Source organism: Stigmatopora argus, chromosome 20, assembly GCF_051989625.1.
Source record: "Stigmatopora argus isolate UIUO_Sarg chromosome 20, RoL_Sarg_1.0, whole genome shotgun sequence".
NCBI lineage: Eukaryota > Metazoa > Chordata > Actinopteri > Syngnathiformes > Syngnathidae > Stigmatopora > Stigmatopora argus.
This window is the reverse complement of record NC_135406.1, coordinates 2,108,505-2,127,757: the sequence shown is the minus strand read 5'-3', so window position 1 is coordinate 2,127,757 and position 19,253 is coordinate 2,108,505. Positions and strand designations below refer to the sequence as shown.

Sequence of the window (19,253 nt, the reverse complement as noted above, 5' to 3'; positions counted from 1 at the left end):
TTGTAGGTTGAGTTTGCTCACTCTGGCTTTGGCCCGCCTACTCTGTCACCAGTCAATCATTGTTGGTGAAAGCTATGACGTATCCCTACGCTTGCGAGAAGGCCTGGTGTCACCAACTCGAAATCTGACTGGTTAAAGCAACAGTCTTATCGACGCTTGTTTAATGTAGCAGAGCCTGCAGAACTGATTGTGAAGGCCTTGAGGCAGATTTCTGACCCTGGCAACAAATAATGGCTGAAATGGGATTGGTTAAATGCTTCAATATGAAAACACACATCTGGAAGCAGTGCAAACAGGGGGGAAAAGCAATGAAAGGGTGCTAACAGACCATTTGGAATTATTTCATACGTATTGATGGACAAAATATAATATATGATTCAGATATTTCTTAGGCCAGCAGAGAAGGCCTTGAAGGCCCTGACATCCTGCCACTGCGTTTTACACCCCAAACCACTTTGAATGGACTCGAACCTGGCAAATTTTGAAACCCCAAGCGCGTATGTGAGGAGTGCGGCAAATTTTGCCACTTGAAAGTCCAACCCTGGAGCGGGAAGCTGTTTGCGTCGCCATGGCTCGGCGGTCCGACCGCCTTGATGCGGCGGGCCGCGCGAGCGCCACTGGGCCCGCCGGGTCTATAGCCAGCTCGATCCATCATGCTCTCACCTTCAATCGAAGCGGGGAAAAAAAGCAAGAGAGAGAAAACGCAGCCAGTGTATCTACACCTCGGTGATGGATTTACTGTGAAACAATTTCTTTACTCTTGGAGGTGGACGCCAGCCAGGTGACAAAAAAATTGCAATCGCCACCTCCACCCACAGAAAAACCCGCTCATAATGCGTTCCGGCGGTAGCTGGCGAGTCCGAGAGTTCGGCATCTTTTCTATTCCATTAATTGCGGTGGCGGTATTCGTTTGGGCTATCTTTCCAAAGCTCACTTTTGCCCGATGTAAGCGTATCGCTAACGGCCGCGTCAACTATTTGCGTGTTTGTTTTTCCAGACGACGTACGTATCTCTTCCTTCCAGAGTGGCGGCGCGTACGCGAAACCCGCGCTTTTGATGCGACGCCCACGGCGCTGACCTTCAGACGTCCTGTCGCCGGCGAGACAATTACGCTTGAAATTGGTGAGAAATAATCACATTTGGCCGGCGGATTTGTCGCTTTTGAAGATTCCGCGTTTGGGATTCGGCGGAGTTTCACGAGCCGTGCGGGGACCCTTTGAACAGCTCTCTCCATTTTTTCTTAAATATAGCCTCTTTTTTCAAGTTAAATGCTCCAAAGGTGACGTCAATTGGAGGAAATGCAGTCATTAAGTTAACCAATATGTCCATATATCTCAATAATAGAGGTCATCACGCATGATACAATGTCCATGTTTGACATTTAGACGTCCCCCTAAAAGCTCCCTTTTAGATCTCTCCTATGAAATGGACTCCCCCCCACAATTCCTAACAGGTAGGACAGCCCCCAGGGCGCCGAGCGCCGCTTTTCTCGGCGAACCAGTAAGTCTAAATCAATGGCACGTCCCACCGGATGATGGAGCGGCTGATATTTAGGGAGCATCCGTCAACGTCGCCGCCGCCGCGTTGAAGCGAGGCGGCGACGGCAGAGGACGGTCAAGGTCGTCTTTGTTTGCGAGCCCGTCGGAGGCTGCCGATGACGAGGGGGCGAGGACGCTATGTCGGTACGGAGCGCCGATGACCTCCCGGCAGCTGTTCGCCGCTCCTGGCTGCATTTCAAAGCGCGCCGGGCAGATTTACGCCTTGCCAATTGGATGCGCTTCACGCAAAGAGCGGGCAAAGATGACTTCCTTTCTACCCAACGCCTTCCTCGTTTACTGTTACGGTGGCAACCGTGAATTTTATTGTTAGCGATTTTACGCAGCAAGGCTAGCAGATGAACAAGATTCGAAAACTGCATACCTGTCAACCTCTGCCAATAACTTCCCTTATAAATGATTATGATTCCCCTTACAAACCCCCCAAAAAACCTTACAAACACCGTACAAGTCGTACGGTGTTTGTAAGGTTTTTTGGGGGTTTGTAAGGGGAATCATAATCATTTATAAGGGCAGTTATCGGCAGAGGTTGACAGGTATGAAACTGGCATGACCACAGTTCAAAACTTGTCCATATTTATGCAGGGTAAAGAATACGAACGCTGATTGCATGAAAACATACTAAAGCCTACCGAAAAAAACACTAATGGGAGATTTGAGATCATAGATCTAAAATTATATAGAGTCAGTAAAAAAAAAAACTGAGCCAAAATGGAAAAAAAAAGATTTGTCGGCCAGTCTGGGTCACCTTCAGCGCAGAAACAAACGAAAAAGCTCATCAACGACTTCAATTTGACCTTAAAATGAAGTCGATGGCGATAGGCGACCAATCCATTTGGACCGGGAACAGTCACGGACCGGAGAACGGCTTGAAAGATTTCAAAGGTGGAGTCCTACCTTGACGTCCACGTGCGCCATGAGGACGGCAAAGTTGGTCAAGTGGGTGCAGGAGCAGCTTGTGTGGGTTCTGTTGGTGGCCAGCAGGCGGCAGTCCTGCGTGGACCAGTAGCCGCTCATGTTCCGCTTGGAGTAACTCCAGAACGAACAGTTGGGGTTAAAGTTTCCCTCCGACTGCTGCGGGACAACAAGAGATGGTTACACTAGTCATGAACACAATAGATGGATTGGAAGACAAGCCATCAAATTGGCCATGTTTTGTCCACCGTCCGAGGCCGTACCTGCAAGTGCCGGACGGTGAAGACCACCGGGTCTGAGAGGTAGACCTTATTGGCGTCCTTGTTTATGGCGGCCGTGATCACCGGCGAGTTGACGATGACAGAGGAGTTGGCGGCCGTGGCTTCGCCGCTTAACTTGACGCTGGCGTTCTCCGTGGACAAGTAGGCGCCGATGTTTTTGTACAGCACGAAAGCGATCCGGATCTCGCCTGCCAAAGGACACGACGGTCACATTGGAATCGAAATGAGCTAACGCCTTTGTCGTCGTCAACCTCGGAAAGAAGACCGGTTAAACCGCTCGGGATGATTACGACAGCCCAGATGGAAAAAAAGACATCCCCATACCATTACTTGAAATTGTAGGGATCCCAGGCGCAATCGTTCCGATGACAACGAAAACCATTTTCCTAGCGCGCATTCCCATTGGCCCCCCTCTTCGCTTTTCCACGGCAAAGTTCCCCCCCGTGGCGACTCTGATCGCTCGGCGAGATGAAAGGGAATAATTTGGGTCACGGAACGCCGGATGGCGGAGGGAAACATATCCCGCCACCCCCCCAGGAGCGCGTTTTTTTTTCCCCTTCCCGCTGAGCGGCGAGCGCATTTCCATGGAGCGCGTTGGAAAAACGCCATTGTTTCACAGGCGGAGCTCGTTTGCACGCGGGCGGGTTAACGGTACGGGTTCCATTTCTGCGCCCATCCCGACCATTCGCTAGGCTCGGCGCATCGTTATGGGATGGGACGTGAGTGGGATGCAAAATGAGAATAGATGATCAGCTGGTTGTAGGATGATATTATGCTAAATGTTTTCTCAGAAAAAGAAATCGGTTCCGGCGGAGGCGACTTACCGTTTCGTCCGTGCTGTTTCAGCGTGTTGGCCGACAGGTGGATGGCGCTCCCGTGCCCGCCAGTTTGGGGGAATTTCAGGTCGGGCAAATTCCCGTCGGTGCTCATCCGTGCAACCTCCAACTCTGCGTACACAAATGCAAGCTTCAATGACTTGACGTAACACACATGTGTCAAAGTGGCGGCCTGGGGGCCAAATCTGGCCCGCCGCATCATTTTGTGTGGCCCGGGAAAGTCAATCATGAGTGCCGACTTTCTGTTTTAGGATCAAATTCAAATGAAGAGTATAGATGTATATTACATTTCCTTATTTTCCCTGTTAAATCAATCATTGTCATTTTCTAATCTATTTTTCTGTGTTTTTAGTTCAAAAATCATTTTGTAAAATCTAAAAAAATATATATAAAAAAGCTAAAATAAACATTGTTTTAGATGTATAAAAAAACAGAATATTCAGGGCTCTAAAATGGTCCGGCCCACATGAAATCGAGTTGACGTTAACGCGGCCCGCGAACCAACCCGAGTCTGACACGCTTGACGTAACGGATTACTGAAGAACATTTGTCGACAAATCCAACGCTCAACTTCTGCCTCGTTATCGTAACTTCGGACACGGAGTTATCCGAAAAATTCCCAGGAATCTTTGGCTCCCCTGACTTGTTTTGATCATGTCTGTCCAAAAAATGGCTGGATTTCCAGCCGCAGTAAAGGCCATCCCTTCTCCGGGTCGTGCGGTGCATGGCAAACGAGGGAAGCCAGACCAGTAAACATGTCGCCGGTGCGTAATTAACAAGTGTACGGCCCCGAGCTGTTAGGGCTCCCCCGGGTTGGAGTCGCTGTCGCTCACCTTGGAAATGAGCCCGGATTGGCCCCGGCACCCAGATGAATTGTGCGGCGGATATTAGAAAATCCATTTGATTAATTTGTCTCGCTGTCGCTTCCTTATGAGTCACAAGATCTATATTTTATATTTTTAGGTTGGTGGGAGGGGTGTTCAAATTTAGAGAATTTCCCTTCAGATGAATCTTGCTTGATGCTTATTTCCAACAGGATGAAAAACCTATTAGACGGTTTCCTTCGTTTTGACTCCAAGGGATGTGGAAGCGGGTCTTGGCGCCGGTATTTTCGGTCTATTTTGGTTGTCATGATCAGGCAAGTGGTAGAGCAGTGGTCTCCAAACTATTCCACAAAGGGCCGCAATGGGTGCGGGTTTTCATTCCAACCGAGAAAGAGGACACCTTTTCACCAATCTGGTGTCCTACAAATACAATCAGTGGATTGCAGTCAGGTGCTTCTTGTTTTCTGCTGAAATCTCATTGGTCAAACTGTTTATGCTAGAACGGTTGGAACAAAAACCTGCACCCACACCGGCCCTCGAGGACCGGTTTGGGGACCCCTGTTCTAGAGGATACCGTTAGTGAGGATTTGGGAAAAACTGCTTTAAATGTTAATGGCAATACGGCACATCAGTTTGGATGATGACAATCTAAAGCAGGATCTCAAACCGGTCCTCAAAGGGCCGCAGTAGGTCCTGGTCTTTGTTCCAACCGATCCAGTGCTGACATTTTAACCAATCAGGTGTCTTCTAAAATAAGTAGCACCTGACTTTAATTAACTGATTACACTTGCAAAAGTTATCCTCTTGTTGAGTCGGAATGAAAACCTGCACCCACCTCCTGCCTTTGAGGACCGGTTTGAGACCCCTGATCTAAAGGAATTTCAGTTTTTGGCAGAAGCTATTTTTATGTTGGATCTCACAGTTGCTTTTCACATATTTTTGGGCCGACCTTAGTTTTTCCACTCTCGCATGAAATTTCTCAAGCGGCGGATGTCAGCTTTCTTCAACAAGATGGAAATGTCCTCGGGAATGATCGAATGACCATTGTTCACTGTCATTGGGGACGACGGATGTAAACTCCAGCCAGAGGGACTTTACAGGGGTGATTGAAAAGTAGCTCCCTATTTTAAGAGACGTAAATATTTTTCCACATGTACGGGATGTCATTCTAATGCATTATCTTACATACGTGTACACGCAAGTGTTTGCAAATCGGGAATTCTTTAACAGAAAGAGAGTTTCGAGTAGATAGTGGAAAAACTGATGTCAGTTTTGGAGTTGGCATTTGAAAATGACTTTCCCATCAGATTACCAAGCGTCTAAAATTGATTGGTATCGGCCACGTTTTTGCTGTTCCTGGCAAACGATTGAGTTAAAAAAACAGCTCAAACCACAGCATATTTTTTTAGGCTCTGCCACTCACGTATGTTCTCCGCGTTCTCCTGGACAATGTCGGTCTTGAGCAGATTGTCGGCGAGCACGAAGGCGCCCTGCTCGACCGTGTCCAGCAGCGTGGTGGCGGCCCGCAGCTGCTCGCCCGTGCTCAGTTCGCGCCAGGCCGCCCGTGCCTGCGGCTGCAGCAGATTGTTGACCGTCTCCACCATGGCCTGCATGGGTCAACAATTCAAAGGTAAGGTCAAAATACACCAGTCGGGTCGCCGCTCGTCTCCGGGTAAACAGTCACAGCACACGCTCTACTCTGGCGCGCCAAGAATACAACGGCTAACGGAGGACTTTCTCCCATCCGCTAGTCTTTAACGCCGGTGATGGATTCTCTTCGGCGCCAAACATTCCCGTCCCATAAAAAGCAGCGGGGTGAAAAATGCCACAACGTTGCGGTGCGGCAGCCGGCGGGCGGAAGGAGCGGCTATTTACCGCCGGCGTAACTACCCGGCTCCCGCTCATTAACGTCGGCCGGCGGCCATTACGCCCCGCTTTAATTCGCCGACAACAATGCGGGGGAACAAAGCGGAACGTTTGCGAGACAAGATGAAAAATGAAGAGCTGTTAAAGATTTAAAAATGCCAATGGCGATATTCCCGCGCCGAATGCTAATTGGCGGAGAGCTCGCTATTCCTTTCTTGGCCCGTCGGCGGCGGAACCCGGATTCGTCGGCCGCCGGTGGGAGGAGCCAATGAACAAACACGTTTCACGTTTGTTCCTCTGAAGAACATGGTAACAAATCCCTTTCTACGCCGCATAACTTTGTCAGTGGCGGTCCGTGTATTTTCTCGTAGCGCCTTCAACGGGTAAAATGCACTTCCTAGCAGCATTTATTGATTAAATACAAATACTGGAGCTTTTCAGACATTACAACCGGGCCAGGGGGGTGATTTCCCCGGGAAAAGACAGCGATGGACGTGAATGGCGAAACGGCAAAAATTGCACTAAAACTGGGAAAAATCCACTTCCTAGCAGCATTTAGTGATTCAATACAAACACTGGAGCTTGTCAGATATCAGAACCGGACCTACAATTGAAATATTATTTAGCAATATAGCCATATTTGACTCACCAAAAATCCTTTTTAACTGTACACAATATCCATTCTCCTTTCTTTCTTCCTTCTTTTCTATCGCCATCGAAGCTAATGCTGAAAGTCGCGCCTGTCCTGTCGTATTTCTGGCATAGTCTGTCTTGAAAATGGCTTTAAATCAACACAACAATATATTTGCTTGTGCAGCTAGCTCCAGATACAGTTTGGTAGCTCTGGCCAATCATAGTTGGTGAAAGCGATGACATATCCCTACGTCTGCATCAAGGCATTGTGGTGTTGCCAACTCGAAATCTGATTGGTTAAAGCAACAGTTTTATCGACGCTTGTTTAATGCAGCAGAGCCTGCAGAACTGATTGTGAAGGCCTTGAGGCAGATTTCTGACCCTGGCAACAAATAATGGCTGAAATGTGATTGGTGACCGGACATTTGGTCGCCGGACTTTTGGTCGCCGGACGTTTGGTCGTCGGACGTTTGATTGCCCGGACCCAAACGACCGGCAATCAAACGTCCGGCGACCAAAAGTCTGGCGACCAAAAGTCCGGTGACCAAAAGTCCGGTGACAAAACAAGTTAAAACAACACGGTCTACGCATCAATCAAAGCCAACAATGGCCCTGAGCAGTTTCACTGAGCCAACGTGTGAGTGTAGAAGAGTTTGTATTTACATGCGTTGTCCCTTTAAGAAGCGACGTCAGTTCAGTCAGGGTCTTAACAAGTTCTCCAACAAAACACAATAAAAGTCCGGGAAATTTGGAGCTTTTCTTTAGCCTAATAATTAATAGGGCATTAAGTATGACTAAATAATAATTCACAGTTTGTATTTAGGGAATTTGAGCAACAATTTTAAATGGTAATTATCAATAACCTTATGGGCGACCAAAAGTCCGGCGGCCAAACGTCCGAGTACCGATATTTCTTAGGCCAGCAGAGAAGGCCTTGAAGGCCCTTACAGCCCGCCACTGGTCTTTGTTAACGTAGTGTAAAATCCGCAGTCAAATAAATACGTTATGAACGATGACATCATACCGAAAAGGAAAAAAAAAAAAGAACGTCTCCCACTTTTAAGACTCCAATTAATCAGGCAGAACTCCGGCACTGCGGGCCAGATGAGCTGTCTGTTTACGAGGATATCTTCATCTTCCGACAAATTGACTCACGGAAGGTGTGTGCGGGGGAAGAAGGGGGGGTTCTTTTATCATGGCGCCTCCCCGGAAGGTCACGCCGCCCCGCCGCGACACTCCCCCTGGTCATCCTCGCCAACAAAGGTGTCGCTTTAATGAGGGGCTTGAAAATCCTCCCTGGGTCCTACAAAGTCACACTCGCTTGGTTCCTACTAAGGCATGAGATGTTTTTCATCTTCTACGGCGGGATTCGCCTGCAGCTTCAACTTCCCGTCAAGCCGAGTCAGCGGAAGAAAGCTTTCGGAGGCGCCGGCTAAAAAAACGCCGACCGACGCGGTGGGCGTAATTGGCCGCCGTCGATGCCTACGTTCTCCGGGGCGCCGTGGCTGGCCATCAAACGGCGGCTCGTCTACGCGACGCGACGAGGTGATCGTTACGTGCTATGTTGTCCGAGCGGCGTGTTCGCCGGGATTAAATTGGCTGTGATACACGGGTTGAAAAAAAATCACACGCGGCGTTCAACCGCTGGAATCTGTTTCAAATTCAGGCCCTCGAGCCAGCTTGACTTACTCGCTGCGTGGAATTGGGTAGGAATGACAATAATGAATCGAGCCGCAAAAAAATCTCAGGCCGCCTGCCATTTTGATTCAAAGCAGACATTTCCAGGACTGCTTTGACTTTTGGCAACGTGTCTTAAGAGTTTTTGGGGATCGCCTTAAATCCGGTCAGGATAACAACGATTATTGGAAAATTACAAAGTGTGCGTAGAAAATGTTTTTCATTGATCAAGTCCCTGGCTGCCATTGACAATCTTTAAAGTATGATGTTAGACATTAAACAGATTTCTTCCTCAACTTGACCTTGAAGCACCAACCTTTGCCCGACAACAGCCAAAATGTTCAGCCAATCGCGCTGAGTGAAGCGACAGAAGCTCTTTCCAAAAATTGGGACGCTCATTTATTATGTATCGGGACCCATCGTAACACGCCGAGACTTTTGCTGACTGCCTGAAATCGTCCCGTCTGGTTTTTCGGCGACTACGTCCAAAGAGTCTACAAATACAGTGGTACCTCGTGATACAGCACGCTTGTGGTACGACGAAAATTTCGATCGAATAATTCGCTCGCGATACAATTAAAATTTCCAGATGTGACCAAGCCAGGTGGCCATGACATGAGAGGCTGTTTATCATTGTAGCGCACTGTCATTTTTTGCCGCATCTTTTTCATATAACTACTATATCTACAAACACTGAACGATTTATTCAGACGAGTTTCGACCAGGAAACGCACAACGCGCATGCACGGGCAAAAAGAGGGCTTTCTGGGTAATGAAGTACACTCGTGCACACAACACCCATTGCCAATGGCACCCTTTCTGAGAATAAAACTTCCTTACCCACAATCAATACGTGGGTAGGCTGTTATTCCTTCCTTAGCCTGTTAGCTCCCGTTAACGGAGCGATCGCTCATTCAAGACTACTTCTCGGTGGCAAGTGGTCGTGCGTTATCCTATGGTGAGGACATTTATGTGCATCATTTTGGGAAGATTTTGAAGGCAATACAACAACAAACAGTCCATCGATAGCGAACGTGAGGGTGAGGGTGGAGGCGTGGCAAACCGCTAACCCGGAAAACGAAGGTAACAAAAGATTAAGGCAAAACTAGAATTCACTTTTGTGTAAAGTTACATTAAACGTATATTTGAGTGTCTGTATATATTTATCCAAGTTAATTTAAATTCCGCCTCCGTGTGTGTCGTTGTCTCTCCCCTCTGAGAAATGCGTCTAATTTTACATCTATGAAACATTTTATTACTATTAAACCACTCGTTATTTATTACTTTGTCAATATATGGCGAATTAGAAGAAATAAAACATTTTTTTCCAATCCAATATCCTGTTTTTGGTGTTTTTTCAGAGGGTTGGAACCAATTCATTTGTTTTCAATTCAGTTCAATGGGAAACGTACGCTCGAGTTATGAAAAGCTCGAGATACGATCTCAGTCTCGGAGCGGATTACGATCGTATGTCGAGGTACCACTGTACTTTGCAATATTTCCGCGAGCAGTGATTCACATTCCAGGACAAATGGATCAACGGCAAAGAAAAAAGTTCACGTACCTGAACATAATAACGGCAGGAGCGCTCTCTTTTCTGCAGCTGAAAAGCAAAAAGAAAAGGCCATTGAACTCACAACTCATCACGCAACAACGCAAATACTGACCTATTGCACGCCATTAGCGCCGTCGTGTCGATGGCGGTTCATTTTTGAAAACCCATCAACACTTACAAATAACTGTCGGAAGGTTGTCTATGCGCACCCTTAGCTGACGTGTTTTAATTAGTAATATGCCATCGTGAATGTGAGATCGGTACTTGGACGTTTGGTCGAAAGACGTTTGGTAGAACGGACGTTTGGTAGAACAGACGTTTGGTAGAACGGGTTCACGAGTCCCGAGGTTTGAATCACGAGACTTTCATTTGTTTAACCCTAACCCCATTCACTCAATGTTAAATAATAGTCATTAAATCCCTATTCACTCAATGTTAAAATCTATCAATTGCATGCGAACCCATTCTACCAAACGTCCGTTCTACCAAACGTCCGGTCGAGTAAATGTCCGGTCGACCAAATGTCCGGGGACCAAACATCCGGGGACTAAACGTCCGGGGACCAAACGTCTGGGGACCAAACGTCCGGGGACCAAACGTCTTTCGACGGAACGTCCGGTCACAGTGAGGTCAATGTAAGAAAGAGCAACAACCTTCCGACTAGCTTCAATGGACTAAAACTGAAATTGGCTGCCGCTGATCTGTCACCAGATGTCCAATCCATTTGTACTGGGTCCCAGTCCAACAATAGGTATTTTCAATTTGCGGGTATCTACATTGTGAGTTGCTATGTTAGCCAGCATTCGTTTTGTCAAGATGTGTTCAATGAGTCGATGTAAAGAACCAGCCAAAGTACCGATCACATTGGCGTGCCTTCCTGAACCGGGGCTAATTTCCCGCCAACGGTCAGGCGGAATCACCTTGTTGAGACTCCGCGCCGCGCTGTCCTTCCCGCCCGGCGTGAGGTTGCGCAGCTGGACGTCGAGGAGGTCCACCAGCTGCACCATGGTCCTCACCGTGTACGTGATGTCGCCCGCCTGGAGGTTGCTCTTGGTCTGCTCGGCCAGCTCGCGGGCGATCACCGCCGCCGTCTCGCTGGCTTTCACCTAGAATGGCAAAGCGGGGGAAACGCTGAGCGAACGCGGGGAACCGACGCCCCTAGCGTCACGGCAGCCGAACGTGACAAACGGCCGCTCGTTTCCGGCAAATGAATAGCGTTTAACTTTTGCCCGAAGCGGCGTCGGCCGCTTCCCTGAGCTCAATTAATGCGGCATTGTACGCCGCCGGCTAGAATTATGGACTGGCAAACTATTAGTGAGGGATCTACCCGATAGCATTATGCTTCTATTAAAGCGAGCGAGTTGGAGGAGACTAAACGATGAATGCTTTCGCATTGTTTACATGCATTTGAAATTGAACCGGCATCTGCTGTCGCGAACTGGTCGGTTCCTGTATTGCAGGGTGTCAGACTCGGGTTGGTTTGCGGGCCGCGTTAACGTCAACTAAAAACAGAAAAAAATGGATTAAAAAATGACAATGAGGGGGAAAATCAGGAAATTTAATATACATCTATACTCTTCATTTTAATTTGATCCTAGAACAGAAAGTCGGCACTCATCATTTACTTTCCCGGGCCACACAAAATGATGCGGCGGGCCAGATTTGGCCCCTGGGCCGCCACTTTGACACATGTGCTGTATTGCCTCCAAGTGTTAACAAATGCAAACCGCTTCCACCATTAAGAAAATTCTCAACCACAAGTCTCATGTCGTCGCCAGCCCTTGCCGACAATCGTCATCCGATTTTAGCCGCGAACGCTAACGTTTCAGCACCGCCAGCGTCTCTGGACTTGTCGTTTTGCGCAGTCTGATAGTCATCAAATAGCCCGCCCTTCTCCTTTTTGTCACAGCTCTGTTTATTAGGTAGTCAAGCGCATCCCTGCAGCTAATCGATAACGTTAATTGACCCATTAAGAGCGGGCAAAGGAGAAAAAGCCAGCGAGTACTTTTGATTGGCTCCGTGCTAGGCCGAGAGGACACGCCAGTGTTCCGATACCTTGTGGCTGATGATGTTGACCCAGGGGGAGGTGCAGTTGGAGAAATCCGGCCCCTGCGGGTCCCAGTAGCCCTCGGGACCCGCGCACGAGTAAGACGCTACCCCTGATGAAAGGAGGGAAAAATCAGTCAGCCAAGAACTAACCCAAGCGGGAACAACTCAGGCTTTCACACTGCCCTAAATTGGGGTAAAATCCACTTCCTAGCAGCATTTAGTGATTAAATACAAACACTGGAGCTTTTCAGTTATCAGAACCGGGCACACAATTGAAATTTTATTTCGCAATATAGCCATATTTTACTCATCAAAAATCCTTTTTAACTGTACACAATATCCATCCTCCTTTCTTTCTTCCTTCTTTTCTATCGCCATCGAAGCTAATGCTGAAAGTCGAGCCTGTCCTGTCGTATTTCTGGCATAGTCCGTCTTGAAAATGGCTTTAAATCCACACAACAATATATTTGCTTGTGCAGCTCGCTCCAGATACAGTTTGGTAGCTCTGGCTAATCACTAGCCAATCATTGTTGGTGAAAGCCATGACGTATCCCTACGCCTGCAACAAGGCATTGTGGTGTTGCCAACTCGAAATCTGATTGGTTAAAGCAACAGTCTTATCGACGCTTGTTTAAAGCGTCACAGCCCGCAGAACTGATTGTGAAGGCCTTGAGGTAGATTTCTGACCCTGGCAACAAATAATGGCTGAAATGTGATTGGTTAAATGCTTCAATATGAAAACACACATCTGGAAGCAGTGCAACGAGTGGGAAAGCAATGAAAGGGAGCTAACAGACCATTTGGAATTATTTCATAAGTATTGATGGACAAAATATAATATATGATTCAGATATTTCCGTGACCGGATGTTTGGTCGCCGGACTTTTGGTCGCGGACGTTTGGTCGCCCGGACCCAAACAACCGGGCGACCAAACGTCTGGCGACTAAAAGTCCGGCGACCAAAAGTCCGGCGACCAAAAGTCCGGCGACCAAAAGTCCGGCGACCAAACATCCGGTCACGGAAATATCTGAATCATTCTTTTGCACTGCCAAGAAAATCCAGGAATGGAAATCAACAACGGGAAGAAAACAAAGCCAGCCCACTCTCGTAGCATCGCCGCGTCCTTGTTTGTACTTGACTCAGACGAGGCGCGCTAACGCATCCCATTTGATTGACATATAATTTCCTTGGGCTGTCCACTTTGGACGGACTTATATTTGATGGCTTCATGAGATAAGAGGCGGGGGAGGGGAGGAGAAGATTCTGGGCATGCCGAGAGAAAGGCAACTTGGACCAAAATAGTCTTCCTTTCTTTGCCAGTCGATAAAAAAAACAACAACAATACATTTGGCAGTGGGAGGCGGGATGGAGGGGGAAAAAAAGCCTACCCATTGTGCCGGGAGGACAGGGCATTTTGGCGACCGCTCCCTGCCTCGTTTTGGGCCAGGAGACGTCCATCATGACCAGAGGGTTACAGTACTCCACCCTGACCGCGGGAACCCTGGAGGACGATGGCGGCCGTTGCTCTCCTGCGCCCAAACGCCCCACCGGCGTCTGCGTCCTGGGCGGGGCCGCCGTCCTCGTCGACGTGGCGCCGAAAGCCGTCGCCGTCATCTTGACGGTGCCCGTCCTCGGCGAAGTGAAGGCCATCGCCGTCGTGGCGGGCCGCGGGGTGGTTCTGGTGGGGGTGCCGGTGGAGTCCGCGTAGATCATCATGGAGGACGAGGACTCTGGGGGAAATGAGAGAGAGTAATAAGCTACCTTTATCTTTCAAAAAAAAAACCAAGACAAACATGACCACATGAGCAGAATGTCCATTAGGCGTTGAGATTTGAGGAAAAGCAATGACGACACCCCCGAATGGAGCGCGCCCGGTAAACAGGGGCATCAATTTGGCTGGAATTGAAATGAGCAAATGGGTAAATGGGTCGTTTCAGAAAGGACATTTTCTGCCCTTCTGACTGAAAATAATTCCTTGGCAAAAGACGATTTCTGTTTCCGATAACTAGACTTGTTCGTTTTTACCGAGCTGTATTCCAAGTAAAACTTTGATTTGTTTTTTGATGACTAATGAGGCCAATTTGAAACGTGGACATATTTTCTGGAGAAAAAAAGGCTATTCTTGCTTTCTAATGGCGTCACTGAGGCTGCTCTGATTATTTCGCATCGGCGCTAATGGCAAGAAACATTCGCGATGATGTGGAAAAGTTTGCGTATGGAAGCAAAGTGACTTTTTTCCAGCCTTGCGCTGAACCCAATTACCGGCAAATTTGAGGGTTGCAACCTTTTCCCGTCGTTACACCTGCGATGATGCTTTCGACACATGAGATTGGAGCGTTGTTATGTGTTATGTCAGGGGGTGTTAAACTCATCTTTGGAGCAGGCCGCCATTTAATTGGGACGGCCAAAATGGCAGTCAAGCCATATACCAAATATTCAAGTCATTGACAATAGCAGTGAAAATAGGGATCCAGGGAAGCAGTCAAGGACTTGGAATGGAGTGCTCTAGCAAAACTTTAATTCGTAAGGTAGGAGTCTCTAGATAATAACCGGGACTTAGAAATCAAATCACAAAATCAAACCTGATGGGAAGACATGGGGAAACGTGAGGATCAGGGAGCATGGCAACTTGGCAAGGTACAAACAAAGCAGACCATCCGACAAAGAATAACAAACCCAAATGGTTTAAATAGACACACAAGGGCTGATTACCAAGTACACACAGCTGGTTACGAGAGGAAGGGAAGCCCAGAGGGACAAAGAAACCAACCAAAACCCCAACTGACCCTAACAGGATCCTAAATTGAGTCCAAATCCCCAACTAGTTCTTCTCTTAATATCAAATCTTTCCTCTTTACACACAAAAATGACAACAATTTGTGGGATATCAACCATTTTTACACATCCTATTAAATCGGATGCACACATTCATGTTTTGAGCCCCTCAACTCTTTAAGCGCCGTTGGCCAGGGAGAGACGTCCAATCATGAGGTTTTTTTTACATCGTTCTTTTACCGCCCAGTGCTTTCCCGTGACCGGACGTTTCGTCAAAAGACGTTTGGTCCCCGGACGTTTGTTCCCTGGACGTTTGGTCGACCGGACGTTTGGTCAAACGGACGTTTGGTAGAACGGACGTTTGGTAGAACAGATCTTTGGTAGAATGGAGGTTTGGTTGCCGGGTTCGCTCGCTGTCAAATTATGGCAGAGAGTTTACTGTTGATATTTTGATATTAGATCTACCAAACGTCCGTTCGACCAAACGTCCGTTCTACCAAACGTCCGTTCTACCAAACGTCCGGGAACCAAACGTCCGGGGACCAAACGTCCGGTCGACCAAACGTCCGGGAACCAAACGTCCGGGGACCAAACGTCCGGGGACCAAACGTCCGGTCGACCAAACGTCCGAGTACCGTGCTTTCCAGTGGCAACAGATTGGGCGTCAATGGGCGTCCACGGCAGCCGCTGAGTCAATACCCATAACCAGCGGCAAGAGAGATGTCGTTACCGGTCACGAATGAATTCAGATGGAATGATTCCGCAACCAATCGGCGCGCACTGACGTCATCCGGCGAGACTCTAAATTACGATCCCGAATTCATTGCGTTGTTATCCATCAATTGGAACGGCGGCGGCAGTGGCGGCGGTGGCGGAGGCTCAATTATGCAGGCAGACATGGGCTAATGCTCTGATATCATCTAACATGATGAGAGCCATAATGGAGGGGAGCCATGCATTGTTTGCCAATTAATTTCTCATTCGCCAGCTCTCATCCCGGGATTTGAGGGGACATTTAATGGAGGTCGGGTGGCGAGGGAAAGAAGGAAGGAAGGAAGGAAATGCCACGGCAGCTGGGCCAGTACACGCGTGTATGATGGATGTCGTCGCTGCAAAAAAAAAATAGACAGATCACTTTCTGCAGGTTTTCAGCACATTTCCTTTAGTTGCACATGGCCCGAGTTGAACTATATCTTAGAATCATGCCTCTATTAATTAACTATTTAACAGGGCAAGCGATTATCTTGGTCATTTAAAAGAATGATTCATTTTTCATGTCAGAAATAATTATAAGCGTATTTTGCAGATTGTACAACTAATGCATGTTATGTTTTTTTTCAGGTTAAAGCATGATTGGACGTTTGTTAGAATGGACGTTTGGTAGAACGGACGTTTGGTAGAACGGACGTTTGGTAGAACGGACGTTTGGTAGAACGGACGTTTGGTAGAACGGGTTCGCATGCAATTGATAGATTTTAACATTGGGTGAATAGGGATTTAATGACATTATTTAATATTGAGTGAATAGGGTTAGGGTTAAACAAATGAAAGTCTCGTGACTCAAACCTCGGGACTCGCGAACCCGGCGACCAAATGTCCGTTCTACCAAATGTCCATTCTACCAAACGTCCGGTCGACCAAACGTCCGGTCGACCAAACGTCCGCGGACCAAACGTCCGGGGACCAAATGTCTTTCGACGAAACGTCCGAGAACCGGTTAAAGTTATCGGAAAATCTGTTATGTTAACAGAGGCCTATTTAGTCTGCTCTCAATTTTACTATTGTTAGATTGTGCACGCGGGGGTGTTGAGGCTCTGTGACGACAGGTCTGCGTCGGACAACATCAGAGCACTTGAGCCGAGCTCCCGTTATAGCCCCCCCCAAGGCGCTCTTGCCAAGCCCGCCGTTTATTGCTTAGACGCTCTTAATCAGTTTAGCGGGCGCCTGAGCCAAAACATGGAGTGTTCCGGGCACGCTCGCCCCCCGGAGAAGGGGGGCCTGGGTGGCGTGGGGCGCCTGCCAGATGGCAACATGTGGCAAATGTACAAAAATAAACAAAAACGCCAGATCGTAAATGAATGTCGGACCTAACGTAAGAGCGGTGAACTGCTTTCAGTGCAACTGATGATAGCATCCAATCACTGAAATGTAAGCGTTGAATCCGCTTGGACACTTCGGATTGGACGTCTATCGTTGTCAACGGCAGTGTACGGACGACGCTATCTCATATTGATTTTTGCCATGAGAAAAATGACATGAAAATATGAGGCGTCAATGTGTTGCAAGAATGCAGTCATGTTAAAAGCAACCGTTTTTTTTCTCACCGCAGATTAAAATGCACACATTTATAGCTCACGAAATAACTCGCCGCTGTAAAATTATTACACTGAGCCAGTAAAAGTCAGTAAAAGCTATAATCTGTGAAAGACGAGGACAGAGGGAAATGATAAAATAACCGAATAAATAAAAGCTTTTTGTTACTTGCTCTTTAATGACTCGGTTGCTAAAGTAACTTCAAAATGGATCTTTCTTGCCCTTTTATATTTGTGGCCAAACCAAAGCAATAACATATATTGTTTTTAATGTCCAATTTTTCCGCACGACACCCAGATCCAACAACCAATAAAAATTCCCGCAGTGCAAGCTATGTTTCGGCCCTCACTCTAACACGGCATTTTTATTAATTTAGAAAAAATACACCATTTGTTACGTCTCGGGTGTGGCGTCGAGCGTGCAGGGAAGCAGTCAAGGATTTGGAAGGGGTGCTTGAACAAAACTTTCATTACTTAAGGGCGGGAATGTTCAGAAAATAACAAGGACTTGATGGAAAGACATGGGGAGACGAGGCAAGTGGAACATGGCGTGGTAACTTGGCATGATGACAATCCCACAAAGACTGACAAACACCCAGGTTTAAATAGACAGAAAATGGCTGATTACAAAATCATGAGTAGCTGGTTACAAGAGGAAGGGAAGCAATCGTATCTTCCAATTCCAATATGTTAACACATTCATCTATTCATTTTCTGAACTGCTTATCCTCACAAGGGTCGCGGGTGGTGCTTGAGCCTATCCCAGCTAACTATAAACTGGTGGCCAGCCAATCGCAGGGCACTACTGTCATGCACATTAGCCAAAATTCCGACTTCTGCTTCAAGCATGTGTATGTGTGTATATGTGTATATGTGTGTGTGTGTGTGTATATGTGTGTGTGTGTGTATATGTGTGTGTGTGTATGTGTGTATGCGTGTATGCGTGTATGCGTGTATGTGTGTATGTGTGTATGTGTGTATGTGTGTGTGTGTGTATGTGTGTGTGTGTATGTGTGTATATGTGTATGTGTATATGTATATGTGTATATGTGTACGTGTGTGTGTATGTGTGTGTGTATGTGTATGTGTGTATGTGTATATGTGTATAACTGTATATGTGTATATCTGTATGTGTGTATGTGTATACGTGTATATGTATGTGTATGTGTATATGTATGTGTATATGTGTATATGTATGTGTATATGTGTATATATCTGTATGTATATGTGTATATCTGTATGTGTATGTGTATGTATGTATATATATATATATATATATATATATATATATATATATATATATGTATATATGTGCTTATATATATGTTTGTATATCTGTGTATGAACACGTATGTATGTGTATATATATACACATACATATTTCAGCAACACGCTTATTTATTTAGATATTTATTTATTTATTTATTAACTTACTTATGACCTATCTATTTATGTCTAAAATGCCTTTCCTATTTCTGTATCCTCACCCTCTTGCTACTGTGACAACGAAATTTCCCGAATACGGGATGAATAATGTTATCCAATCCAATGCAAAGCTGATGAGGGCACGGTTTCACGTGAGGGTCGCCGTTGACAACGCTAGGCGTCCAATCCATTTAAAGTGGAAAGCCCACAATGTCGGACGTCTACGAGTGAAAAGTTCCCAAAAGACAGATGTTTGGAAGCCACAAAACCCTTGGAATCATTCACTGAAAACCCTCTAAACCAATAATTAGTATTCCATTGAGTGAATTGGCCCATTGACATATCCCGGCGCCAAAACACCAGCTCGGATTGTTTGCTTGGAAACAAAACAGTGGGTCTTTTTTTGGTTGAAAATAAACATTCTCCACTTTTTGGCTGCCTCTGCCGCTGCCTGCTGCTCTGCCACTGCGTTCCAAATCATTTTTTTCCCCTCCCCGAGATGCGCGGCTTCCCGCCGTGGTAATCAATTTATATATTCGGCGAGCGTG

General features: G+C 47.0%; 1 protein-coding gene across 3 annotated transcripts in view; it reads right to left on the bottom strand.

The window, feature by feature from the left end:
* The window catches only part of LOC144065844 (adhesion G protein-coupled receptor L3), a 91,523-nt gene that overhangs the window by 15,737 nt on the left and 56,533 nt on the right, over positions 1 to 19,253 (bottom strand). For all 3 annotated transcript variants that reach the window (XM_077589035.1, XM_077589037.1, XM_077589036.1), the window contains 8 exons: positions 13,582 to 13,923; positions 12,199 to 12,302; positions 11,064 to 11,249; positions 10,153 to 10,191; positions 5,836 to 6,019; positions 3,577 to 3,699; positions 2,735 to 2,940; positions 2,454 to 2,630 (listed from right to left, as the gene is read on the bottom strand). In XM_077589035.1, coding sequence (XP_077445161.1) covers positions 2,454 to 2,630; positions 2,735 to 2,940; positions 3,577 to 3,699; positions 5,836 to 6,019; positions 10,153 to 10,191; positions 11,064 to 11,249; positions 12,199 to 12,302; positions 13,582 to 13,923 — 1,361 coding nt within the window. The remainder of the gene's footprint in view (positions 1 to 2,453; positions 2,631 to 2,734; positions 2,941 to 3,576; positions 3,700 to 5,835; positions 6,020 to 10,152; positions 10,192 to 11,063; positions 11,250 to 12,198; positions 12,303 to 13,581; positions 13,924 to 19,253) is intronic.